The sequence below is a fragment of the Gopherus flavomarginatus genome, chromosome 5 (assembly GCF_025201925.1).
Source record: "Gopherus flavomarginatus isolate rGopFla2 chromosome 5, rGopFla2.mat.asm, whole genome shotgun sequence".
NCBI classification, from domain to species: domain Eukaryota; kingdom Metazoa; phylum Chordata; order Testudines; family Testudinidae; genus Gopherus; species Gopherus flavomarginatus.
The window spans coordinates 138671912-138698042 of NC_066621.1; the positions used below are offsets into that span (position 1 = coordinate 138671912).

At 40.3% G+C, this 26131-nt stretch overlaps 2 protein-coding genes across 14 annotated transcripts in view; one reads left to right on the forward strand and one right to left on the reverse strand.

Annotated features, from left to right (window-relative positions):
- Positions 1 to 3290: 3290 nt before the first annotated feature.
- CINP (cyclin dependent kinase 2 interacting protein) lies at positions 3291 to 12220 on the reverse strand. Of its 5 annotated transcripts, none has more exons than XM_050954238.1 (5): positions 12010 to 12220; positions 10393 to 10561; positions 9481 to 9607; positions 5914 to 6043; positions 3291 to 3604 (listed from the first exon to the last, which is right to left on the reverse strand). In XM_050954238.1, the coding sequence occupies exons 1-5, from the start codon at positions 12203 to 12205 to the stop codon at positions 3402 to 3404; spliced, it is 825 nt and encodes a 274-aa protein (XP_050810195.1). In that variant the 5' UTR covers positions 12206 to 12220; the 3' UTR covers positions 3291 to 3401. The 5 variants fall into 5 exon arrangements, with proteins under 5 accessions (XP_050810195.1, XP_050810198.1, XP_050810197.1 ...); XM_050954241.1 differs by lacking the exon at positions 12010 to 12220 and adding an exon at positions 11934 to 12008; XM_050954240.1 differs by lacking the exon at positions 12010 to 12220 and adding an exon at positions 11934 to 11994 and having other exon boundaries at positions 10393 to 10564.
- The window catches only part of TECPR2 (tectonin beta-propeller repeat containing 2), a 129227-nt gene continuing 115096 nt past the window's right edge, over positions 12001 to 26131 (forward strand). For 5 of the 9 annotated variants that reach the window (XR_007774550.1, XM_050954086.1, XM_050954087.1 and 2 more), the window contains exons 1-5: positions 12001 to 12147; positions 18841 to 19123; positions 19267 to 19395; positions 21121 to 21252; positions 24876 to 25033. Coding sequence is in view for 8 of the 9 variants with exons in the window: in XM_050954086.1 (XP_050810043.1) it covers positions 18869 to 19123; positions 19267 to 19395; positions 21121 to 21252; positions 24876 to 25033 (674 nt within the window). In the remaining variant the exon portion in view is untranslated. Of the gene's footprint in view, positions 12148 to 12367; positions 12389 to 18840; positions 19124 to 19266; positions 19396 to 21120; positions 21253 to 24875; positions 25034 to 26131 lie in introns of those variants that run through there. The other 4 variants (XM_050954082.1, XM_050954083.1, XM_050954085.1 and 1 more) reach the window with 2 other exon arrangements.

Here is a 26131-nt window from a genome sequence, read left to right on the forward strand (position 1 = left end):
CTGAAACATACCTCAAAGAAGCCCCAGTTACTACAGAATACAGTATTCTATTAACCTGAGTCATCATGAAAACTTTTCCCCATGCTGTGCTCTGCACTGACTTCCCCCCTGAAAAGTATCTAGTTTGAGGATTTTGAGTGTCAAGACTTCATATGGTTAGGACTGCTACCTGAGAGAGCACCCTTCCCACTGCAATGGTGACCTTGCATGATGGCTGCATTCCATCAGAACAAACTCTTAACCAACAGGCAGTCTCGGGAACGTAGATGACAATTTTCACAGGCGCTGGACCTAAATTCTGGAATTTTCTGCTGCAAGAAATAAGAGTGATCTACAGATCTTACCATGTACAGAACTAAATGCAAAACTCATTTCTTCAGTTGCAGACCTAAAAAGTCGCAGTTCTCCAACAAAAAAACTTCAGAAACAGACTCCAGCAAGAAACTGCAGAACTGGAATTAACTTGCAAATTGGACACCATTAATTTAGGCTTGAATAAAGACTGGGAGTGGATGGGTCACTACACAAAGTAAAAACTATTTCTCCATGCTATTTTTCCCCCTACTGTTAGTCACACATTAGACTCATAGGTCAGAAGGGACCAATATGATCATCTAGTCCGACCTCCTGCACAAGGCAGGCCACAGAACCCTACCCATCCACTTTTATAACAACCCCTAACCCAGGACTGAGTTATTGAAATCCTCAAAATTGGTTTGAAGACCTCAAGCTGCAGAGAATCCACCAGCAAGCGACCCATGCCCCACGCTCTAGGGGAAGGCGAAAAACCTCCAGGGCCCCTGCCAATCCGCCCTGGAGGAAAATTCCTTCCCGATCCCAAATATGGCGATCAGCTAAACCCTGAGCATGTGGGCAAGACTCACCAGCCAGCACCCAACCTTCTTGCCAACTGTTTGAAATGGGCCATCCTGATTATCACTACAAAAGTTTTTTTTCCTCCTGTTGATAATAGCCCATCTTAATTGATTAGTCTTGTTAGAATTGGTATGGCAACACCCATTTTTTCATGTTCTCTGTGTGTATATGTGTTCCTACTGTATTTTCCACTGCATGCAGCCGATGAAGTGGGTTTTAGCCCACGAAAGCTTATGCCCAAATAAATGTTAGTCTCTAAGGTGCCACACAAGTACTCCTCGTTCTTTTTGCTGATACAGACTAACACAGCTACCACTCTGAAACCTGTTTCCATGAATACAGTACATCCACTCTCATAATTTTAGTAAGTTGTATCTAGAATCATAGGACTGGAAAGGACCTTGAGAGGTCATCTAGTCCAGTCCCCTGCACTCATGGCAGGACTAAGTATTATCTAGACCATCCCTGACAGGTGTTTGTCTAACCTACTCTTAAAAATCTCTAATGACAGAGATTCCACAACCTCCCTAGGCAATTTATTCCAGTGCTTAACCATCCTGACAGGAAGTTTTTCCTAATGTCCAACCTAAACCACCCTTGCTACAATTAAGCCCATTGCTTCTTGTCCTATCCTCAGAAGGGCAACAATTTTTCTCCCTCCTCCTTGTAACAGCCTTTTATATACTTGAAAACTGTTATGACCCCTCTGTCTTCTCTTTTCAAGACTAAACAAACCTCATAGCTTTATTTTTTTGATCCTCCCTCATAAGTCATGTTTTCGAGACCTTTAATCATTTTTATTGCTCTTCTCTAGACTTTCTCCAATTTGTCCACATTGTTCCTGAAATGTGGTGCCCAGAACTGGACACAGTACTCCAGTTGAGGCCTAATCAGTGCGGTGTAGAGCGGAAGACTTACTTTTCATGTTTTGCTTACGACACTCCTGCTAATATATCCCAGAATGTTTTGTTTGGTTTTTTTTTTTTTGCAACAGTGTTACTCTATTGACTCATATTTAACTGGTATCTAAGCTGTATTCATTACTTATTGCTGATTTTCTTAATCTGCTGCTCTAGAATTTCTTTTAATGATTAGAACTTCAGTGAGAGTATAGTAGCTTACAAGCCTGTCAGGTGCAATCCTTTCCTCTGTTCAAAGGAGACAGTCTGCCCAAATAGTACGAGGAGAAAATTTAACACATTTTTTTCTGCAAGTACATTGTAAACATCCATGAGAACTTGAAATGTCCCATAACACTTCACTGCATTTATTGCTAGGTAGTAGTGATACTATGAACTCTGTAGTTACAGTTTGAAGCAGCTTTAAGTGAGAAAAGTATACACAGTTTCTAATATAGCAATATCTGTTAACGCAAAGGGTTTTCTGATTACTTATTTAATGAGGTTAATCAAAATTCTGGTGTAAAGTTTAGTCATGTATAATCGCAAAAGTTTTAAAATGTTTAGTGCTTTCAAAAGGGGCTGGTTTGACAGCTGGAGAGCACAATGGCTACCACAGCAGGCTCGTCCATGTCCTCGAGGGACCACTTAGAGTGAAGCTATGAATATTTCCATGATCATTCAATTTTTGGCATGTCAGAGAAGACAGGCTCCTCTTTCAACTGTTTGTTTTGGGCTAACAGTCATCTTATTGCAGCTGGCAGAAGCAGATCTAAGGGTGCTTATAAATAGCTCTACAATTTTTGTAATAGTTTCGTTAACTTGTAGTTTTTCAACATAGGAAAGTCATATCGTAGGAACAGAGGGGGCATTTTATTGTTTGGGGGAAGCGAGAATAAGCTGGATATAGTGATACTTCTAGATTTGCATATATTCACTATAACAAAAGCTACTTCATTAAGAGACTGACTCTGCAGCTATTTATATCAATGGCAGAACTCTCATGCCACAGTGGTACAGTTTTAGATCTTAGTAATTGCCTATGCCACCCTGAAACTTTGGAAAATCTATGTGGTATGTACACAAGGAAAAAAACAGAACATGTTTTGTCTTTGATTTGGTGTAGTGTGACAGTTCAAAACAGAAGTAGCAAGACATTCAGTGGGTGTCAAGTTTGGTGTCAGGAATGATGGTCCAGGGGTGAGGGCTCTAACCTAGGACTCCATGAGCCAGGTTCAGTTCCCTGTTCCACTAGAGTCTTCTGTGTGACCTTAGACCCAGATCCTCAAAGGTATTTAGGCACGTAATGCCCATTGATTTCAACTGAATTCAAATAAATACCTTTGAGGATTTGGCCCTTAGCCTCTCTCTACTTTGGTTCCCCATGTGCAATTTGAGGATAATAGCACATCTAAAATTGTGAGGTGTTCAGATACTACAGCGAAGGAGGTAATATAGGTATCTTAGATAATTGCTTTATATCAACCAAGAGAAGTGACAAATGAAACAAATACAAACAGAGGAAAAACACATTTTAATAATCTTATAAAAATACAACATATAATTAACCTTGCAGTTTTTGCTGCTTCAGTGTCACATGAGTATCTTTAGAAGTAGTCTTAAATGCTACACTTGTCTATGTCCTGTTTCCAGCAACATGCTTTCTAGCAGTAGTTTGCTGCTGTTCTCAATATAGGGCTGGTACAACCAAGACGATAAATAAACCATCATAAGATCTTGGTCAGCCGTATGAGCAATCTCTTGCACAATCGTTTGTTTAAGTCGTATTTCCTTCTTGTACATTTCAGTGAGCTTGAAAGAAACCTCATCTGAAAAGGATTGAACAATTACGTGCACCATTTCTAATCGTATATAAGCAGCTCTGAAAAAGTAATAAATCAGTACTTGTGCTATACTAATCATTTTTTTAAAAATAGCTATTACAGTATATAAGCTTTTATAACTACCCCCTCTTCTTTAGGTAAGACAGCCATCCTGATCTTTACAATAGTTAACACCACTCCTCTTCATTGCAATATGAAATGCCAAATTTATTGCTCATGTATTGGATATATTTCTACCACACAGATGCTTTTTCAGTATAAAATCCCCTTTTATTTCTACATCAACAGTAGTATCTTAGAACCAGCTATAAAAATGGTACTATTTTAAGCCATTTCTTTAAAGGGACATGTTGGTTTAAAAATGTAAAGGTTTTATAATACTTTGAATAAAAACTCTGCATAAATTTTCTGGATACCTTGATATTTTTGGGCAACTAAACCACAATCTGCATACTATATTAACCCAAACAGTGCAAGTGCCTGAGCACCAGGAAGTAATGCTGATCTGTTTAACTAACTACACTATTTGTGAGTGAAGAATAAATGGTGAAAATAATTTGAAACTGAAATGTTTGTCTAATGTGCGGGAGTTACTAGTAACGCTGGTAAGGATATTTTTTTAAAATGTATCTGGCTATTGTCACTTGAATTGCTGGAGCCAGAAAGTGAACAAAATATTTGACAATAAGGGCTCAAGCCTGCAATTCCCATGGAATTCAGCCAGAATTGTAGGTAAAATTATTACAACCACATTTCTTTGGACTTTTTCAATAACAGAGGGTCCAGCAAATCCCCTTTCTCCTGCCAGTCTTCTGGTCAGCAGAAACCAAGACACGAGAATCCCACTATTCTAGGGCAGTGAATTGAGGAGCATGAGACACACTGCACAAAAGAACTACTTCCAATTAATCAGAGAAACAAATCTGTTGCCATCAAGTTCCTGAGTTCCAAGAGTTGTAAAACTGCAGTAATGGTGCTTGTCAGACAGACGCACTTGAAGCCTGCTAGGCTTTTTTAGATTGTTAAATAACTGGAAGGGCAGAGAAGGCCTCACCTACACTCTGTTACGAAGTGAATGCTGGAAGGATCTGCATTCCCTATTTTTGGTGGTAGAGAGTGATGAGCCTTCTCCTTCCTCAGTCTGGTCATCCTCTGGATCAGAGCCCTTTTAAAACTCTTCTGTGTCTTACAATTAACTAAGGTCGAACTCCCATCTCCCACCTAAGAATAAACCCAACTCTACAAATTGGACTGTAGAATAGGACTCAATGCTTCCAGACCACAGATATTTTTGCTCTTTGTAGGGAGTAGCTATTGCAGCTTTGACACTTCTAGCAGCAGCAGATGCTTGTTTTAACTGGATCTGTCTGTATGTCTTAACACTGTAATTATAATGTGTGAGTTGCTTTGCAATTTACATGAGCTGTCAGTGGCAATAACCTGTCAGTGGTTCACAAACTTATTTGGCAGACTTTATGCCCCATTGCCACCCTTACTTTTGCCTCCCTTACCAAGGGACTGACAGCTGGAGCGGCTGCCATCTCCAGGTGAGGGATTTTTGGGGTGGGGTGGGGGAGAGTAAGAGCCAGAGCCTGAGCTGCCTCCCAGTGAGGACTGGGACGGGGGAAGAGGAGGGAAGGAGGAGAGCCCTGGCGGTGGGGCTCCATCTAGCCCCTTTATCCCCTCCTCCCAGGTGTGCACAGCCCTGCTGCAGGAGCCCCAGCTGCCTAGGGCTAACAGCCAAGGCTCTTAAAAAAAAATCTCACAGCTCGCATCTCCCTTGACACATTCCCACACACCCTACGGAGGTGCACTCCATAGTTTGAGAACCACTGCTTTAAGTTAATTACTGCAGTAATTCAGGGGTTCTCAGACTGGGGGTGGGACCCCTCTGGGAGTCACGAGGTTATTACATGGGGGGTCACGAGCATCAGCCTCCACCCCAAACCCCACTTTGCCTCCAGCATTTATAACGGTGTTAAATATATAAAAATATGGTTTTAGTTTATAAGGGAGGAGGGGGTCGCACTCAAAGGCTTGCTATGTGAAAGGGGTCATCAGTACAAAAGTTTGAGAACCAGTGCAGTAACTTCTCTATTGCTTACTCTGTTAGGAAGACGGACTCTCTCATTACATAAGGCAAAGTTACAATCTTATCTAGATAAAAGTTAACGGCATATTTTTTAGTTCTTCTAAATTACTATATCAATTTCAGATGACATCCAATGTCCTTTAAAATGCTCCTCATTGGGAAATACTAATGGATAACTACAAGTAAACAATATTCTACTTACAGAAGTACGTAGTGGGCCATGTGTGAAAGAGTGGTGTCCTGCAATCTCCATTTTCATAATGATATGTTTCTAAGTCACAAATTCCTTTAGTAGTTGAACACAGTTTTTCCATTTTCTGTTGTATTTTTTCCTGAGAATGATTAGAGTTTCAAGTTAATAAATATTTGGGGCATTTTATGCTACTAAGATCTTACAAATATTAACTATTAATGAAGTTCAAAAATACTTTATGTGACTACCTCAGCCAGATTCATGAAATTTCTAATTCACTTTTATGACTGCAAAAAACAGCTATTAGTGGGACTAATAAAGAGATTTCATGTGAGAAACACTTGGTGTTTCAAACATTGCATGTACAGTTTATTTACTTCTACTTTAATCATTTCCCTAGCTTCAGTCCTTTTTTTTAATCCCAAATCCAAGTTTACCACCCAGAAAGTTAGTAAAGCTCTCTCTCAATATTCTTGTTTTTCTTCCTTTATAACAATTTGGTACTGGTGAAAGCAGCTGGACTGACGGTGAAAGTTGCTCTTTCCTACAGAACAGGTACCGCACAGGCACTGAAAGTGCAAACTTCCCTACCAACGTCCCTCAGCCTTAACCTGGTTGAATCACCTCTAGGTATGGAAAAATAGTTCAGTCTCTATGCAATTTCAATCTTTTACTCCCTCCGAAGACGGCCAGTAATTAGGATAGTAAGTACTAACTGCAGTGTGGGCACTCTTCCATAATAGTAATCTTGAAGGATTAGAAAGGTAGAAGGGAATTAACTATTGTGCATTATCTAAGGTAACACTCGATAGATCTAACCGATAGGTCTCAAAATGTAACCGTAAATAGAGAATCATCATTCAGTAGGTCTGTTTCTAGTGGGGTCCTGCAGGGATAGGTACTTAACCCTATGCTAGTTAACATTTTTATCAATGATCTGGAAGAAAACATAAAATCATCACTGATAAAGTTTGCAGATGATACAAAAATTGGAGATGGGGTACATAATGAAGAGGACAGGTTACTGATTCAGAGCAATCTGGATTGGTTGGTAAACTGCGCATAAGCACACTATGCCTTTTAATATGGCTAAATGTATATACATCTAGGAACAAAGAATGTAGGCCATACTTATAGGATGGGGGAAGAGTGACTGAAAAATATTTGGGGGTTGTAGAGGATAATCAGCTGAACGTGAGCTCCCAGTGTGACACTGTGGCCAAAAGAGCTAATGTGATCCTGGGATGCATAAACGGGGGAATCTCAAATAGGAGTAGAGAGGTTATTTTATCTCTGTATTTAGCACTGCTGTGACTGCTGCTGGAATACCGTGTCCTGTTCGGATGAACATAATTCAAGAAGGATGTTGATAAATTGGAGAGGGTTCAGAGAAGAGCTACAAGAATGATTAGAGGATTAGAAAACATGCCTTATAGTGACTGAACTCCTTGAGTTGATCTGTTTATCTTAAAGGAATGGTTAAAGGGTGACTTGATTATAGTCTATAAGTATCTACACAGGGAATAAATATTTAACAAGGGCTCTTCAATCTAACAGAGAAAGGTATAACATGATCCAATGGCTGGAAGCTGAAGCTAGACAACTTCACAGTGGAAATAAGGTGTAAAATTGTAATGGTGAGAGTAAATAACTACTGGAAGAATTTACCAAGGGTCTGGTGGATTTTCCATCACTGACAATTTTTAAATCAAGATTGTATGTCTTGCTAAAAGATATGCTCTAGGAATTATTTTGGGGATGTTTTATGGCCAGTGTTATACAGGAGGTAGATGATCACAATGGTTCCAACTGGCTTTGAAATCCATGAAACCATTAATAAAATAATTGAGGCTGGTAGCAGCATTTTACAGTAAAGAATTTAGGAGCATCATGGTCATGCTGTAAACTCCTGAATATATGGTACATATGATTACAAACAGTGGAAAATAACATATGTATATATGCATTGTCTAATCCAACACAAAGATGCTTGGACTTTAACTGCTCAACAGGAATGACAACTTATATCAGTGCATTTAATGGGCTAAGTCATGACAGTAACTCAGGCCTTGGCTACACTGGCGCTTTACAGCGCTGCAACATTCTCGCTCAGGGGTGTGAAAAAACACCCCCTTGAGCGCTGCAAGATACAGCGCTGTAAAGCACCAGTGTAAACAGTGCCGCAGCGCTGGGAGCGTGGCTCCCAGCGCTGCAAGCTAATCCCCATGAGGAGGTGAAGTACGTGCAGCGCTGGGAGAGCTCTCTCCCAGCGCTGGCACTGCGACTACACTCACACTTCAAAGCGCTCCCGCGGCAGCGCTTTGAAGTTTTGTGTGTAGCCAAGCCCTCAAACGAAGAAACAGAAGCATTACTCTTACTTTCTCCAGAGAACCAAACTTGATGAGGAATCTGGAATATTTTCCTGCTTATACCAATCATTGGAATTTTTTCCAGTTTGCACAGAACTGCTCAATTTAACATAAAACCAATATCATTTTAATACACATTTTTCTTTATAGCTAAGGGATATCAGAGTTATTATAATAAAGAAATAAAATTCAGGGTAAGTTAACAATGAGGTGCATGAAATTATTTCTGCAAAGTGAATAGGTTGTACACTTTTGATTTGTATTACTTTTTCTCTATTTTTAATTTAGGTTACTATACCATTCTGAAGGTATGAACTACTCTGACAGTAGGAACGTCACTTATCTTCACTTGTATTGGCTATTTCCAAAATTATTGGGGTGACAATTCTTAATAGTGCGTCCACTCATTAAGTAGGTTAGATAACAAATGTCCACTCTGTTCCCTAAAGAGATGGGAGCTGTAACACAGAACTGCATTTAGGAAAACCGGAAACTGAATTATGTCCAATCAAACAAAATATAGTTCTTAGGTTGTGTTTACACTGCTATTGGAGGTGTGACTACCACATGTGGACATACGCTAGGTACCTCAAGTTAGCATGGGTGAGTAATGAAGTGAAGCTGCAGCTGCATGGGATCGCTGGTCATGTATGTACACAGGGTCCTAGGTGGGCTTGTACAGCCTGTGCAGCTGTGCTTAACTGCTACTGTTACTCGAACTAGATTAAAGTTAGCTTGGGTACGCCTATACGTGCTGCAATCACACCTCTAATTGCTGCATAGACATATGCTTATTGATACCACATCATATTAGGTCTGAACTGTTCTATCCTCTTTCTAACTTGATGCTTGTTTTGTTTTTAACACGTTTAGGATGAGAAAGAATAGACAATAGGTACAATATTGGCATTGTATTATTTTGCAGATTTTTTTTTTTAAATCATACTATGAAAAGGGGAATAGAGGGGTAGCCAGGAGAGGATGTAAAATCAACTTTTAAATTTTCAAGTCAATCTAATAAACACAGTACACAGTACTGTAATCATGCATATCCAAAGTTAGAGTCATTCTCTGAATGAAAGCCTTATGAAAGTTTATTTTCAGTAAAAGTTTAAAATGGTTTAGTTAGTGGACAAACGCACTTGCCAACAATGGCTTCATCAGGTTAGGGAGTATACAGTTTGAAAGATAAACAAATGAACATTACCATGTTTTCCAAGGTCTCAAGCAATTTTGCACAGAACATCTCAAGTTCTTCATTATAGTTTGGAGACAGCTTTCCACAGTCAGATGCAATGTTGTCACATTCTATCTCCAGCCTGTTATCTTTAAATCTAAACAAAAGCATATATTAGTGTAAATACTTGTGCACACCTTTACTCACAGACTGTAGGAATTTAAAGTCTATGCTATCCTCTACACAACATAACAAAAGGCTTGAGCCTACAAGCCCTTTCTCATATGAACAGTACAAAGGAATTGCTGTACAGGATTAGATGAATGGTTTAGCTAGTTCAGTGTTCAGCTGTGGCTAGTACCAAATGGTTCAGAGGAAAGTACAAGAACCCTACATTAGGCAATGAAGGAATAGCCTGTCCACTAGGAAAAGGAAAGTTTCTCTTTAATTCCCATTAGTTACAGGTTGTCTTATGTCCTGAAGCAGGAATTATGTCCCTTCCAAAGTTATTGGCTTTTTAAAATCTTTACTATTGTAACTCAGGATGTTTTTGTTATTCATGTAAATAGCCAATCCCTTTTTTAATTCTGCAAAGCTCTGAGTTGTGTGTCAGAGAAAACTCACCAAGAAAGGGTTTGTAGGATCAAACCTTAATTTTGTAATTTAGCATTTTAAATATTGAATATTTATTATTTGTATGTATAAAAACATTTTGCTGCAAATACAGCCCTTATGAGGTTATCCAATTTTTACCATAAACAGCCTTACCTAAATTTCAATCTTTTGATTTTATACAATCACAAAATGCTACTGGTATAGAATACCAAACCTGTCCACTCTGTTGTTTTTTTGTAAAGCTGCCCAGTCAGGAAAACAAACTAGTTTCACGGTAAAAGTGACCTCTACAGTATCATTATCTGTAAGACCTGTTAACATACTCACTGTGTGCCAATTTTCAAGTTTACAATTTTGTTTGCAGTAGTAAATCCATTATTATTTAGCGTCTCCCATTTCATCATTAAATTATGCCAGTCTGCTGCGTTATCTTTAATTTTTCTTGCACTGACAGATAAGACAGGTCTTTTTGGAGGAACAGCAGCAGGACTCTTTGCTGCTTAAAAAAAAAGAGAGAAAATGCAAACCCTTACACATCTACAATAGCAAATCAATGCACTGTTTTATGTTGTCATTATAGTTGTATGTGGCTGCATGCAGTATATTCCTCAATGTTCTGTTCCTGAATGTTGACTCAGTAAAATGTAGTTTACGTGCATCCTACTAACTCTAATCATAAATCAAGTTTCTAGCCTGTCAGCCTTTCACCATCAGTGTAAAATAATCACATTCTTAGGGTACTGAAAAAAATAAACTGCATATTGACGTATTCCATTAGAGCACCTAACTAATGCTGTAAAACCACTAATAAGCAATCCTATAATATTTTGCCAATACAAGTAATGGCTGTATTTTCTGAAGTCAAATTTTACTGTAGCACTTCTTGGCTAGTCACTAACTCTGTCAGGACCCAGTATTTTTCACCTTGTGGTCTCTATCATTAGTATTTCAGTAGGTTTGTCCAGGGGCAGGAAGTGTGAAATCCTGGCACTACTGCAGGCAATAGGAGTTTTGCTATTGACTTCAATAGGGCCAAAATGTCACCTTATATTTTTAAAGGATTTTAATGACAATGCAAGGCTTTAATCTTGCAAAAATGTATGTACATGATTAATTTTACACAGGTGAGCCTCAATGGAACATTGATTCAATGGGACTACTCCTCTATGTAGTCACTCATATCTGCAATCATTGCAGATTCAAATGACAACCTAATTTCTGTCCTCAACTTTACTGTTCATCACATAAACAGTTTCTGGATAATACAAAGCAAGCTAAGATTTCAGAGGAAGTGCCGCTAGGAATAATACTGTTATTTATAAACATACACTGAGTGTGACTGTACATACAATTGATGCTAATTCTCGACACAGCTAAATTACTTTTCATCTGAGGATCTCGAAGTGCTTCACGAACATTAAACTAACGACTTGGCACTGCTAATTTGTTGAAATACAACATTAACAGGCAGGGAAGTGAAGGGCGGTAAGAAACATTTGTGAAGACTCTGGGGTTTCCGTGTGCTTAGACAGCTGGCCACCCGCTGACCGTTACGCACGGGAGGGGTCCCGTCCCGTCCCCCTGGCTTCACGGTCCCGCGGGATCGAGGCCCTACAGCCCCAGCCCGCGTTGGTCGAGTCCCTTGGCATTTGGAAATGTAACGATAATAACGGACTATAACTGACGAAATGCGCGCGGAGCTCGGCTCACGTGCCCTCGGAGGGAAAACGGGAGGGGCAGGACTGGGTCTACCATGAAGGCAGCGCCCCTGTGCGACCAGGACAACCCCCCTCTGCGGCACCCGACCCCGGCGGGAGACAAACATCCCTCTCCCGCCATGCGCCCCTGGGGCCGCGGGCCTCACTCACCCGCCATACCCCGAGCCGCGCCGTGATAGGTCCCACGGCCGGGCCGCGCCCCGCCTTCCCTCGGAAGTGCGCTCACGTCCGGTCCCCCCACCCGGGCCCAGCAGCCGTCGCTCAGCCGCGCCCGGCCCAGCGGCTTGGTCTTCCCTCGCCCGGGGCCTCGGAGAGGCAGCGCGCGCCCTCCCGCGAGACATGAGGGACCCGGCCCCTCGCTGAGGTGAGTCAAGCAGCCGCGGCTCTGGGCTGCTCCTCACGCCTCCGCCCTCTTTCTCCATCAGCCCTTCCCCCACCCGCCCCTTTTCCTCTCCCCTTGCTGCTCTGCGGCTCGGGCTCCAGGAGAGGCTGAAATAGGGAACTGGCCCCCCAGGTCCCCCCTCTGCTGTTGGAAAAGGTGGGGATCGTCCGCGCCTCGGCGAGGCAGTGGGTACTTGCACCCGCTTTAAACTCCGCTTCTCTCGGTGAGCAAAGGGGCTGGAGGTGCTTGGTAGCCCCGCTTCATTTCATCCTTCGGCAGCCCCGTGAAGCAGCTGCTGCTGCTCTGCTGTTTGCTGCCTGTTGAATTCTCCCCATGGGGAATCTGTTGCGCATGACCAGTACCGGTGTTGTGTTCTTGATTCGGTTAATCTGGTCAACTAGTGTGTAAACGTTGTAAAACCTGGGGTGGCGTTAGAAGGATGTATGCATCCTAGTTGTAACTGTGTGTGTCCCAGGATATTAGAGAGACAAGCTGGGGAAGGTAATGCCAACAGAAGTTGGTCCAGTAAAGAGATTACCCTGTCTACCTGGCTCTCTAATTACAGTGATGTGCAGCTTCACTCTCCTCATCCCAGTTTTTATTTCTTCGGAGGGTGGAGTGGGAAACTTTTTTTTTTTAAACTTGAGAATTAAATACAAAGAAAATGAAACAAACTTTCTAACCAAATTTCTCTGTGGTGTCTCTTTAAAACAGTTTGCAGGGTGTGGGGATGGAGGCAGGACAGAGAATGTCAGACTATTTAATAATAGTTTAAAATGTGCTGACTTGTGCTTATTTTTATGAATAAGAAATTTAGTTAGTTAATAAAGTCTCGTAACGTGGTTGCGACATCAGCACAATAAGGTTAATGCTGTTGTAGTTGAAGTCACAAATTTGGAAGTTATTTTAAGCTAAACTGCAAATAAACTTTGTGTGCCCACTTTCATAAGTGTAGTTCCCAGTTCTTAGGTCACATGAATGCTTTTAAGTAACATTTGTTACTTTCCTTAGTGTCCCTGCAAAAAGATTTTGTAGGGGAAAACTATTGCAATTTGACATGGGCTAGAGGATTAGAGTGGTCGATATGAGCTATAGGTAATTTAATATTTTAACTATGGAAGCTTAGTTTTTGTTCTGCTGCTGTCATATATGCAATACAATAACACTGAAATGTTTTTAAAGTTGCTAGTTTTTTGGTAAACACCTTAGAAATGAATAATTATGAAAAATAGTGATAGTGCAAACTAATGCCATGATTGTGCAACCTCTTATACATATGCTTACCTTTAAGCTCATGAGTAATTCCACTGAGTTCAGTAAGACTACAGGCCTGTCTCATCTTACGCTGGGGTTACGTTCCGCAGTCAGCGTGTAAAGTGAAAACTGCGTGTAGTCAAAATTACATTGAGTGTAATGGCGGGCGGAATCGCCCGCACTACAGAAATAGTATTTAAATTGTTATTTTTCTCTCTTTTTTTGTTTTGTTCTTGCCGATCGCATAAAGCAGAAATTGTGCATGTCAAATGCGCCCATTGTGCTAGGTGCTGTGCATATACATAATAAGAGATGATTCCTGTCTTAAAGAACTTAAATCTAAATAGACAAAACAAAGGGTGAGAAAGGGGAAATATTATTGTAAAGACAGGGAACTGAGGCACAGAGCGATGCAATAATTTCCTTGAGGTCACACAAGTCTGTGGCAGAGCATGGAATTGAATCCTCATCTCCTGATTCCCAGTCTTGTCCCTTAATTACAGGACTATCTTCCTTTTTGCTGTTTCACAGCTGGTGAGCCATAGTCCCCATTATTGAGACTAGAGAAGTAGTAGTAGAGAAGTAACAGCCACAGAGGCTGGCTGTGGTGTTTGTGGATTGAAGAAGGAGTGCCTTTTCTTCAAGGAGGTGTGGAATGCATCATAAGTAAGGCTAAGGTTTAGTCATGGTATTTTTAGTAAAAGTCATGGACAGGTCATGGGCAGTACAGAAAAATTCACGGGCCGTGTCCTGTCCATGACTTGTACTATATACTCCAACTAAATCTTGGGTGCTCTGGAGTGGGCGCTCTGATGGGCAGAGGTATGTGGTGGCCTGAGACTGCCCCAGCAGCGGCCAGTGCGTCTGGCCCTGTGGTCAGTGGCACCAGTGGCTGTAGAAGTCACTGAAGTCTTGAAAAGTCAAAGAATCTGTGACCTCTGTGATAGACTTGGAGCCTAAATTGTAAGGCACTTCATGCTGCTTATATTTCCATTGCAAAAAGTCTGTTACCCTGCCCTGATTTGTCGCACATAGCAATATGTTCTTGAAAATAACAATTGCTGATTCCACTGAATATGCAGAACCATTCCTAAAACTGGTCTGGGAAAACAGGTTATGCCAGCCATTTGTTTTCAGTTTCCCTGATATGAGTAATGAAGGGGGAAAAGTAGATACAAATGCTGTCCTCGAATAATCAATAAGGAAAAGAAAGCATGTGTGGCCCAAAGATCACTGTCCAGTAGTTTAAACTCAAGATGTATGTTTGAAACCTGATTCTCCTCTGTCTTGAGCTTTTATGTTTGTGCAAAGAGGATATAAAATGTAGCCATTTTGATTGTGGACTGTTTTATACTTTTGCATTCATTTTTCACAGAGGTAAGTGACTGTGCAGGGTACAGTGATGATTAGGCTCATTGTGTTTAATAACCTACAAGACAAATTTTTTCATTGTTTAAAACAAAAAAAAGAGGACTCTTCTTAGTTTTGGAGTACCTCAAAGTCTGGTAGTACCTCAAACTGAAGCTGAACTGTGTAACTACTAGAAAATGAAACTGCCTAAACTGTTTTTAATTGTGCAAGCCAAATGTAGCACAAAGAGTCAAACATAGATTTGTTTGTCTGATAACTATATTAGTTTTAACCATCTTGGGTTGAGGTAGGAATTCATGTAAAGGACTAAGGATGAGACTTCTAATCTGATATCGTCCTCTGTAAATTAAGCCACCACTATCCTCCAGCTCAAAAACAAATTAACATACACCATTAAAACACACAAAACCCATTCCTGGTAGTCATGTATCCCAAAATTCTTCTAGTCCTGGCTTTGCCATTTATGTGTTGTATGGTCCAGAACAATTAATTTAGGCACTGCTAATGCTAACTGTTCCAAGCAGGTGTACCCTTGTATGTATGCAGATGGTCCAAGGGTCTTCCCAGGTGGGACAGCTTGCAGGATCAAGGCCACTTTCAGATTCTCCATCTATAAAGGGAGGGGGAGGAATAATATTCAAATTCCCTCACAAGGGTATTGTAAGATGATAAACTAAACCTCACAAGCACAAACACTGCTGCTGTACTTTTTATAAACACTTCTTAAATTTATAAAATGAACTATGACTTATGTTGGAGAAAGCCAAAATGAATTCTCAGAAGTTCTGTCGTAAGACATAGTGTCTGATCCAATCCTCGCTTTCAAGAATAGTTTCACTGGAGTCAGTGGGAGAACTCATATGAGCAGTTTGTCACAAAGACCCAATAATCTCTGATAAAGTGTTTAATATTTGAATGTATTAGAGAGTCTCTGGAGACTTTTATAGTGTTTTAAAGTAAGATAATTTTTTTTCATATGGCATCCCTGGGTGCGTATGGCCCTATTCAAACTATAACAACGTAGAAGGTGAAATCCTGACTCCATTGACGTCAGTGGTAAAATGCCATTATCTTAAGTGGGGCCTGGGTTTCACTCTCAGTTCTTATCTCAAGGAGACTTTGATTTAGGTAGATGGGTAAACTAGTAAAAATCCCATGGTAGGATGAGAATACAGCAGTTGGAGGGGGAGGAGATGTTGCTTTATAGGTTGTGTGCAGGTTTGATCACAGAGACCTCCTTGGGACTGTTACCTGATGTGCTGAAACTATCTCTGAGCCCGTTTTCCCTGTCAGCTTGAGACTCCAGAACCTTGCCTTGTTGAGCCAGACATGCTAGTCTGCTGCAACACAGACCCAGGTCTGAACCATGCCCCCAAAGCTACAGGCTTTAACTGAAAACCACTCAGTAGGTCACCTATCTCCAGCACCCAGACACCCAGCTCCCAATGGGATCCAAGCCCCAAATAAATGTGTTTTACTCTGTATAAAGCTTTTACAGGGTAAACTCCTAAATTGTCCACTGTCTATAATACTGATAGAGAGAGATGCACAGTTGTTTGCTCCCCAAGTATTAATCACTTACTCTGGGTTTAATAAGAATTTAAGTGGTTTCAAGAAATAACAGATAGAACAAAGTGAGTTACCAAGCAGAATAAAACAAAACATTCAAGTCTAAGCCTAATATGTTAAGAAACTGAATACAGGTAAATCTCACCCTCAGAGATGTTCCAGTAAGTTTCTTTCACAGATTAGACTCCTTCTTAGTCTGGGACTAATCCTTTCCCCTGATACAGTTCTTGTTAGTTCCAGCCCAGGTGATAACTAGGAGATTCTCATGACTGCAGCCCCCTTTATTCTATTCCACCCCCTTTTTATAGCTTTGGCACAAGGTGGGAATCCTTTGTCTTTCTCTGGGTTCCCACCCTTCCTTCTAAATGGAAAGGCACCAGGTTTAAGATGGATTCCAGTATCATGTGACATGTTCACATAGTCTCCATGTCCACAAGAAGGCTTGCAAATAAATAAACCATCTACAACCAATTATCATAGTAAATGGGAGCCATCAGGATTCTAAGCCACCATTAATGGCCCCAACTTTACATAATTACAATAGGACCTCAGAGTAATACTTCATATTTCTAGTTTCAGATACAAGAATGATACATACATACATATAGGACGAACACACTCCGTAGATTATAAGGTTTGTAATGATACCTTACAAAAGATCTTTTGCATGAAGCATAATCCAGTTACATTATATTCACACTCATTAGCATATTTCTATAAAACATATGGAGTGCAACGTCACAGGTTGCATAAACTGTTTTCTCGCATCTTGTTTCTTTTAATAGATTTTTGTTTTTAATAATAGTTGGCCTTGAGCTATAAGAGTGAAATGGAGAATTAGTGGTGGAAATCAAGCCAAAAAAGTGAATTTTGTAAGAGTAAGTGTTTCAGGGTCCAAAGATAGCACACTGAATTCTGTTGGGAAAATAACAATGAAATAAATTGAGACACCGAACTGATTCGTAGTAATGGAGATGTTAAAATGGTGATGGGTATTTTTAAAAAAAATCAGTTTATATAGCACTGTAATGTGCATAGTGCTTCCCAACAGTGTGCCAAACAAATAACATTCCCTTTCCTCAGAAAACATACAGTCCAGGCACAATTGGATACAAACTGTACGTGTGTATGGTCACTATAGCGGAATGCTTCACACAATAGTTGAGGTTTTAGACATTTTTAGAATTAAAAAAAAAAATTCTTTAACCTTCAGGGTTGTTTTTGGAATCATATAGCAGCCTTTCTTCTCCCCAGAAATAAAGAATTCCTTGTCTAAAAAACTGCAGATATTTTTGGCTGGATCAAAACTATCTTATTAATCAAAATACCCTCTGGTATAATGAAGTTTGAAACCAGAAGACTTCTGTTCTTTCCTGTCTTTCAAAGTCATCCATGAGGAGACTAGCTGCTGCAAATAATAATAAAAAAAGACTTATATCAAGGCTGTGATCCTGTAAGCAGACAGGCTTCAGTTTTTAATTGCATTATTTAATATCTTGGCATACCACATGAATGGGGAGAAGGTTTCAGAAAGCAACTGAGACAGTTAGTACAGTAAGATCTTCATACACTTAAACTCCAAGGGAAGCAAACTATAGCTTTTCTTTCCTTTACTCCTGAGAGGATACCACATTCTCTCCTAAACATTCTATAAACTTCTTGTTTAACCATAACAGGAAAGTCTTGTGTACACTATTTTTTTTAAACTGCTTTCCCTGTCATTTAAATGAAATAACTAAACAAATCTCTGCACGTGTCTGTCAAATTGGGAGTCTCCTCACTTTTTCAATTGCCCCTATTGTTCCCACAAATTATCTTGCTAATATTTGTTCTTATATTTACTTGCTAAATATGAAGGCAATTTAAATATATACCTAATATAATTGTAGTCCTGTGGTGGGATTAAGGAATTGGACATAGACACCATTTAGTATAAAAGTCAAAGGACACAAGCTTGCAGTGTCCTATGCTCTTCTTATAATTCAGGGAAACTGAGAACTCTGTGATTTTAGGATTGAGCCCAGTGTTTATAGGGGTCTTTCTCCTGCATGTACTTGCATATTTTGTTTTGTGCCATGCAGTGAGCACTCAGTTCTTTTATTTTTATGCTAATCTGATTTTACTCTTTCAGTAACCAAATAGGAATGAATTGTACCATAGTCAGTTGATGCTTTTCCCATTCTTTTGAGAGTGGAATGCTGCATTTGGGCTCAGTCTAGGCCGATCTGTTCTGGTCAAGATTGGAGAGAAAATTGCTTATCAACTGTTGGGTAATTACAATGTACACCATTTGGTGCTGGTGGTAATATTGGCTCAATTTGAGCGGAAATGTTCAGTTTCTTGTTGTAGAATGATTTGTTCTACTAAGTGAGACTTTTTTTTTTTTTTTAAGTTGGTTGCTGTTTGTACCAAACTACAGCTATTCTGTTAGCTCATTTGGAAAGAATACATTTTAACTAAAGGTGTTTTGTTGTTTTTCAGGTTTCCTTAGTGTGAAGTAAATGTGTTTATGCCAGCCTGTAAACTACTGAAACTAACCTTTACCATGGCATCTGCAGCTCTGCCAGTTATATTTAAGGAGTTTTGCCCCCTGTACTATCTCCTGAATGCCATTCCTACCAAGGTCCAAAAGGGATTTCGCTCCATTGTGGTGTACCTCACAGCACTTGATACCAATGAGGACTACATTGCTGTGGGCAGTAGCATTGGAATGCTCTATCTGTACTGCAGACATTTAAACCATATGAAAAAATACAATTTTGAGGTAAAAATTAACTCTTTGTGCCTGGCTTTATCATCAGAAGTTTTTCAATACTTCTTTAGCTGTTGGTGGCAAATTTGCACTTACAGGTCTTTCCTTCAGGAAACTTCTTTAATTTTGCAATTTTGTTTTTCTTGTTTCAACAGGGGAAGACTGAATCTATTACTGCTGTAAAGTTGTTGAACTGCTTTGATGATCTTGTTGCTGTTGGTACAGTTTCAGGCCGGGTTGCAATTTTTCAACTTGTCTCTTTGTTACCTGGAAGAAACAAACAGGTAAATGTTAAATTTGGTTACAACTTCTTTGATGTTAAGTATGATCTTCTTTGACTATCAGTGTGGGTCTCATGGCAGATACGTAAGCTTAGACTCATTTGTCTAACAGTGTCCATCAGGCCTGCTCATGCCATCTGTGTTGCCTCATGCTACCATATGAGGAAGTAAAGGGTGGGATGGTGGAAGCTCTTCCTCAGTTCCATCTTATTACTGGTGGCAGTGAGATGTAATCTGGTCTGTGTCCAATGTCACTTGCTTTTGATTTTCAGAATTCTTCTCTGGTGAAGAAATGTCATGTTTGTTTCGACTTTTCATTAATTTCTTCACTTGATTTGTCTGTTTGTCTGTCCCTCACCCCCAAAAGGGAAAAGAAGCAGTTAGGACAGATTAGGGGAGCAGTGTGAGGTGCTTCAGACTAACTGCTCGTTGTGGTGGATTCAAAACCCACTGGGTTCAAACCATTTCTTGCAATGGGCTAATACCCATCACAGATGAACGTAACAGATGCCTGTTCTGTTTTGGGTAAGCAGATATCCCCAAGAAATATATTGTCTACCACTTCTTATCCCACTCCAGAAATCCCAAGATGTAAGACTCAAACTACCCCCATTCGAGAAACCTATGAGGATAGCTTCCGATCCAGGAATAGACATTATCTTCAAGCATTTTGGCTCTTCAGTATTCTATTAACAAGGCCAAATCTTTCAGACTGTCCCCAAGTCTATTTTTGGCTATAGCTAGCCAGCACGAATGTCAGGCTATTTTATCCCAAAGACTTAAACTGTGTTACCCATTTTGAATCTTGCTGTGTGATCAGCTGACTGATGTGCCCTTCACTCCAGGAGAGCCCAAGCAGAATCCTCAGCATGCTTTTGCAACATACCAATATCCAGAAACTGCTATGTGGCGCAACCTGTTCAGGTCTGTATCAAGCATTGTGCACAGGATTTGGCTGCCAGATCAGACCCAAAGTTTAGAGGGGGCTGTACTTTACTCTCTGTTTGACTAATGCAGCTGATAGTCCTCATGCCTGCCATCCTGAAGAAGATACTGCTTGCCGGATCCACACTGATACACAAACCAAGAAATATGATTACTTACCCTACAGTAAGGTGTGGTTCTTCATGCTGATGTTAATGTAGATTCCACAACTCACCCTCCATCCCTGTTTTTGGAGTAATCCGTTAACAAAGTCTTCATTTTGCAAGGGAACTGAAAGAGAGTTGTGGCCGCTTCACTCTTCATGCCTGTGTGCATTTGTGATCCCACTAGACATTATTAGAAAAAAGGTTTTGAGCTTTTGTGTGCACATCTACACTGGGATCTTTAGTTACATCATCATCTTGAAGAAACTCAGTTACTGTACGGCAAATAACTGTTCTTTCCTAATAAATTGTTATATAATGATTTTGCACATCTAAAACAGTGAGGATCAGGAAATCTGTGTATAATGAAATATCTTGTGAGTATATGTTAATCATGTATTAATCTTATGAAAATTTTTTTTTCAGTAGTACTCTTAAACAATGTGCTTGGTCAAAAACTCTTCCATGCAATGCTTGATGTATGATGATATTAAATAAAATTGCTGATTAGGAATGAAGATAGCTCTGAATTGACAAAATTAAGGTTAATACTTAAAGCTGAGTCACTGAATATGCCCAGGGTCTGTTTTTCTCCCTCCTCATTACTCTTTCTTTGTATTCCTTTGGTGTCAATTTGCAGCTTCGGAGATTTGATGTGGCTGGTATCCACAAAAGCAGCATCACAGCCTTAGCTTGGAGTCCCAATGGAATGAAATTATTTTCTGGTGATGACAAAGGGAAAATTGTCTATTCTGCTCTGGATTTAGACCAGGTAGATATTTCTTTTGGAGGTTAGAATTCTGGTTTTAAGATTTTTTGAAAGAATATTAATTAAATGTTTAGCAGATGGGTAGATCTTCAATTCTTCGTCGTCAAGTTGTTTATATGTAAGGCAAGGAGAGCACTGTGGTTTCTTCATTACAACTAATGTAGACAGTGGTCATCTCCTCCCATTTTTACCTACTTTTGCGTCTACTCTCCCTCTCACCCAGTCATGCCCACCAACTATCTGTTTGAAGTATACTGGATGCGGCTTCCTTTAGAGTCCAACCAGTGCCCCTTTTTAATTCTCTGGTAAAGTTCCCATTCAGCAAGGCAAGGCACTTCCTTACCACAGTGATCCAGTGCTTCTCCAGAAGCACTTCATATCTCAGTAGCCCAGAGTGTACGATGAAAATGAAGCTGGGGTCCACTGGGTGGCTTTACAGAATACTACCACTGAATTTAATCTTCCTGAGGGACTGTATAAGTAAAGTGTTACATAAGGTTTAGTTTGACCAGTTACACTGAGGATAAAGGTATTAAGTTGCATCTACTTGAGGGAAAAATGCTCTCCCAATCTAACCTCATTTCTTTCTAGTCTGGACAGACACTAAGGCCTGGTCTACGCTACAGGGTTAGGTCAAATTTAGCCGTGTTAAGCCAATTTTAAAAATGAATGTGTCCACACAACCAACCCTGTTCTGTTGACCTAAAGGGCTCTTAAAATTGACTTTTGTACTCCTCCCCGGCGAGGGGAGTAGTGCTAAAATCGACTTTGCTGGGTCAAATTTGGGGTAGTGTGGATGCAAATCGATGATATTGTCCTCTGGGAGCTATCTCAGAGTGCTCCATTGTGTCCGGTCTGATCAGCACTTTGAACTTCGATGCACTAGCCAGACAAGAAAAACCCCGGGAACTTTTGAATTTCATTTTCTGTTTGGTCAGTGTGGCGAATTCAGCAGCACAGGTGACCATGCAGTCCCCCCAGAATTGTAGAGCGTAGAATGTTCCCCCCCCACCCCATCATCTCCATCCCTGAGGTTATCACAGATTAGAAGGCGAAAAAAATGCACTCATGCTGACATGATTTCCGAGCTCATGCAGTCCTCTCACAATGATAGGGCGCAGCTTAATGCATGGAGGCATTTAGTGGCAGAAGCCAGGAAAGAATTAAACAAGCACGAAGAGCGGAGGCAGGATGCAATGCTGAGGCTAATGGGGGAGCAAACAGACATGATCAAGCATCTGTTGGAGCTGCAGGAAAGCCAAGAGCACAGACCCCCCACTGCGTCCACTGTATAATCGCCTACCCTCCTCCCCATGTTCCATAGCCTCCTCACCCAGATGCCCAAGAACGTGGGGGAGGGAGGCTCCAGGCACCCAGCCACACCACTGCAAAGGATGGCCCAAGCAAAAGAAGGCTGTCATTCAAACAGTTTTATTTTTAGTGTGGCTGCAATAAGCAATGTGGCCTTGTCCTTCCCTCTTCCCCCACCCCGGGCTACCTTGACTGTCATCTAAATTTTTTTTTTTAATTAATAAAGAAAGAATGCATGGTTTCAAAACAATAGTTACTTTATTTTGAAGGGGAGAGGATGGTTGGCTTACAGGGAATTAAAACCAGCAAAGGGGGTGAGTTTGCGTCAAGGGGAAACACACAACTCACACCAAAGCCTGGCCAGTCATGAAACTGGTTTTCAAAGCCTCTATGATGTACAGCGCACCTTGCTGTCCTCTTCTAATCACCCTGGTGTCTGACGTGAAACTATTGTCTGCCGTTGCTTTCACGGAGCTTGGGTAACTGACGACGTGTACCCAAAACCACCTGTGACAATGTTTTTGCTCCATCAGGCATTGGGAGCTTAACTCAGAATTCCAATGGGCGGCGGAGACTGCGGGAACTGTGGGATAGCTACCCACAGTGCACCGCTCCGTAAGTCGATGCTAGCCACAGTAGCAGTCTGCCAACTTAATGCGCTTAGTGTGGACATACGCAATTGACTTCTATAAAATCGACCTAATTTCATAGTGTAGATATACCCTCCAGGATTTAATACCACTAATTAGATCAGCATCTCATTCTCTTGTGAACTCCGTCAGTTGGATGGGGGAATGTGGATGGGGGAGGAATGTGTAGTGGAGTTCCCATTGAACTCAGACAAATGTGATAGCTAGTATGGCCGTAGAAACTGAACTTTACATATAATTCTATACATTATCTATACGTATAATTCACACAGACCAGTGGGATGTCAGAGTTTGAAATTCATTTGAATGAATTTCAAGGGACAGTTTTTGAAAGTGTTGAGTATTATTTAATCTGTTAGTACTAGGACTGTCAAGCAGTTAAAAATTAATCGCAATTAGTCATGGCACTATTGTAGCCGGCATCGCAAGATACTTGCATGCCAGATATACTAATGATTCATAGGTCTCCATCTTCAAACACCATTCTGGAGGACATGCGTCCATGCTGATGATGAGTTTTGCTTGATAACAGTCCAAAGCAGTGCGGACTGACTCACATTCATTTTCATCATCTGAGTCGAATGCCACCAGCAGAAGGTTGATGTTCTCTTTTGGTGGTTCGGGTTCTGTAGTTTCTGCATTGGAATGTCGCTCTTTTAAGATTTTTAAAAGCATGCTCCACACTTCATCCCTCTCAGATTTTGGAAGGCACTTCGGATTCTTAAACCTTGGGTCGAATGCTGTAGCTATGTTTAAACTCTCACATTGGTACCTTCTTTGTGTTTTGTCAGATCTGCAGTGAAAGTGTTCTTAAAATGAACAACATGTGTTGGATCATCATCCAAGACTGCTATAACATAAAATATATGGCAGAATGCAGGTAAAACAGAGCAGGGGACATACAATTCTCCCCCAAGGAGTTCAGTCCCAAATTTAATTAATGCATTGTTTTTTTTAATGAGTGCCATCCACATGGAAGCATGTCCTCTGGAATAGTGACCAAAGCATAAAGAGGGCACATGAATGTTTAGCATAGCTGGCATTGCAAGGTACTTACATGCCAGCTACAAAAATGCCATGCAAATACCTGTTCTCAGTTTCTAGTGACGTTGTAAATAAGAAGAGGGCAGCATTACCACCTGTAAATGTAAACAAACTTGTTTGTCTTTGGCTGAACAGGAAGTAGGACTGAGTGGACTTGTAGGCTCTGAAGTTTTACATTGTGGGTTTTTTGTGTGCAGTTATGTAACAAAAAACCCCCACATTTGTAAGTTGCACTTTCATGACAATGACTGCACTATAATACTTGTATGAGGTGAATTGGAAAATTCTATTTCTTTATCATTTTTACAGTGCAAATATTTGTAATAAATAATATACACTTCGATTTCAGTTACAACATAGAATACAATTTAAATGAAAATGTAGAAAAACATCCAAAATATTTAATAAGTTTCAATGGGTGTTCTGTTGTTTAACTATGCAATTAAAACTCCGATTAATCGCTATTAATTTTTTTGAGTTAATCATGTGAGTTAACTGCAATTAATCGACAGCCCTAGTTAGTACTTAAAGCAATCGGTATGCTTTCTGATTAAAAAAAAAAAACTACCAGATATTTTAATTTGCAAAGGGCTTGACTTTTAATTTCATGTGTCTTTAAAGGGTATCTGCAACTCCAGTCTGGTATTGGAAGAACCATCTTCAGTTGTTCAATTGGATTATAGCCAGAAAGTGCTGCTGGTCTCTACTTTACAGAGAACACTACTTTTTTACACAGAAGAAAAATCTGTCAAGCAAGTTGGAACACAGCCCAGAAAAAAGTAACTCTCAAATCTTAATGCAGGCACATCTGTTAATTCTAGCTTTTCAGAATAGACTGTAGAGACCCGGTGATCTGAGCAGTGAAATTAATACAGAATCATTTTCTGCTCAAACTTATTAGCCACAGCAGCCACTTATATTAATACCCATCCTAAAGAGTTTTAACTATGTTTATTCCTTCAATTATTATTTTTCAATGAAATTACTGTGCCTTGTTGAAAAATAAGACTGTGCCTGTGTAACTCTCTGGCAACCCTACTGTGCATAGATGTTTTTTTTCCATTTAAGCTATAAAGTGTAACTTTTTTCCCACCAACTTGGGAGCTGCTGTGGCTTGATACAAACATAGCGGTCACCAAAGAGGGTTTCATTTTGTGGGTGAGCTTTTAGAATTCCTATGTAACATGAAAGTGATAGAACAGCCTCAGTTAGACCTTTCTGCTATGATTGACTCTTTAATAGTGAAAGGATACAGCAAATATTTAAAAAGGTGACTTAAGTTGAAAGTACTTTCTTTGTTTTTATAATATTAAAAAAAAATCTCGTAACATGGTTTTCTGGCATGTCCTGTTGCTTAATCTTTACTGGATATGGAAGGAAAAAACACACTCTGGGAACTGAAAGATGTTGTGAGTAACTGTATATGTTTACACAGCCTGAGGATATTTGAGTGTTGAAGGAATATTTATAACAGACGTGTTAGGAATATGCCCTTGTGTGTATCCTGTGACTAATTCAGTTGTAGAGGCATCATTTTCATGACATTTTAATGTTCAGTTTTTTCCTGGTAGTGTCCATCTCCTTTCAGGGACCCTAATTTTACAGATGGGTGAATTGAGGCATAGAGTGGGTAAGTGACATGGCCACAGTCACATAGGAAGTCCGTGGGAGAGCAGGGAATTGAACCTGGGTCTCCCACATCCTGTGCATCCACTGGGCTATAGTAACTCTAATACAGCTATTGTGACTGGATTAGTTCTGTAAGTGAGGGGACTCTTCCAGAGGTTGCAATGCCATTGTCTTGTGGGGGATCAGAATACAAGACTTGAGTTCTGCCCACTGTTTGCAGAGGCTGGAAGTTACCCATCATTCCCTAG

Coding starts and splice junctions, on each gene's coding strand:
- CINP (XM_050954238.1), bottom strand. CDS start 12,205: ATGGAGAAAGAGGGCGGAGGCGTGAGGAGCAGCCCAGAGCCGCGGCTG. Junction 10,562..12,009: donor CCCGGGTGGGGGGACCGGAC/GTGAGCGCACTT, acceptor TTTTTTAAGCAG/CAAAGAGTCCTGCTGCTGTT. Junction 9,608..10,392: donor AACTTGAAAATTGGCACACA/GTGAGTATGTTA, acceptor GCTTTTGTTTAG/ATTTAAAGATAACAGGCTGG.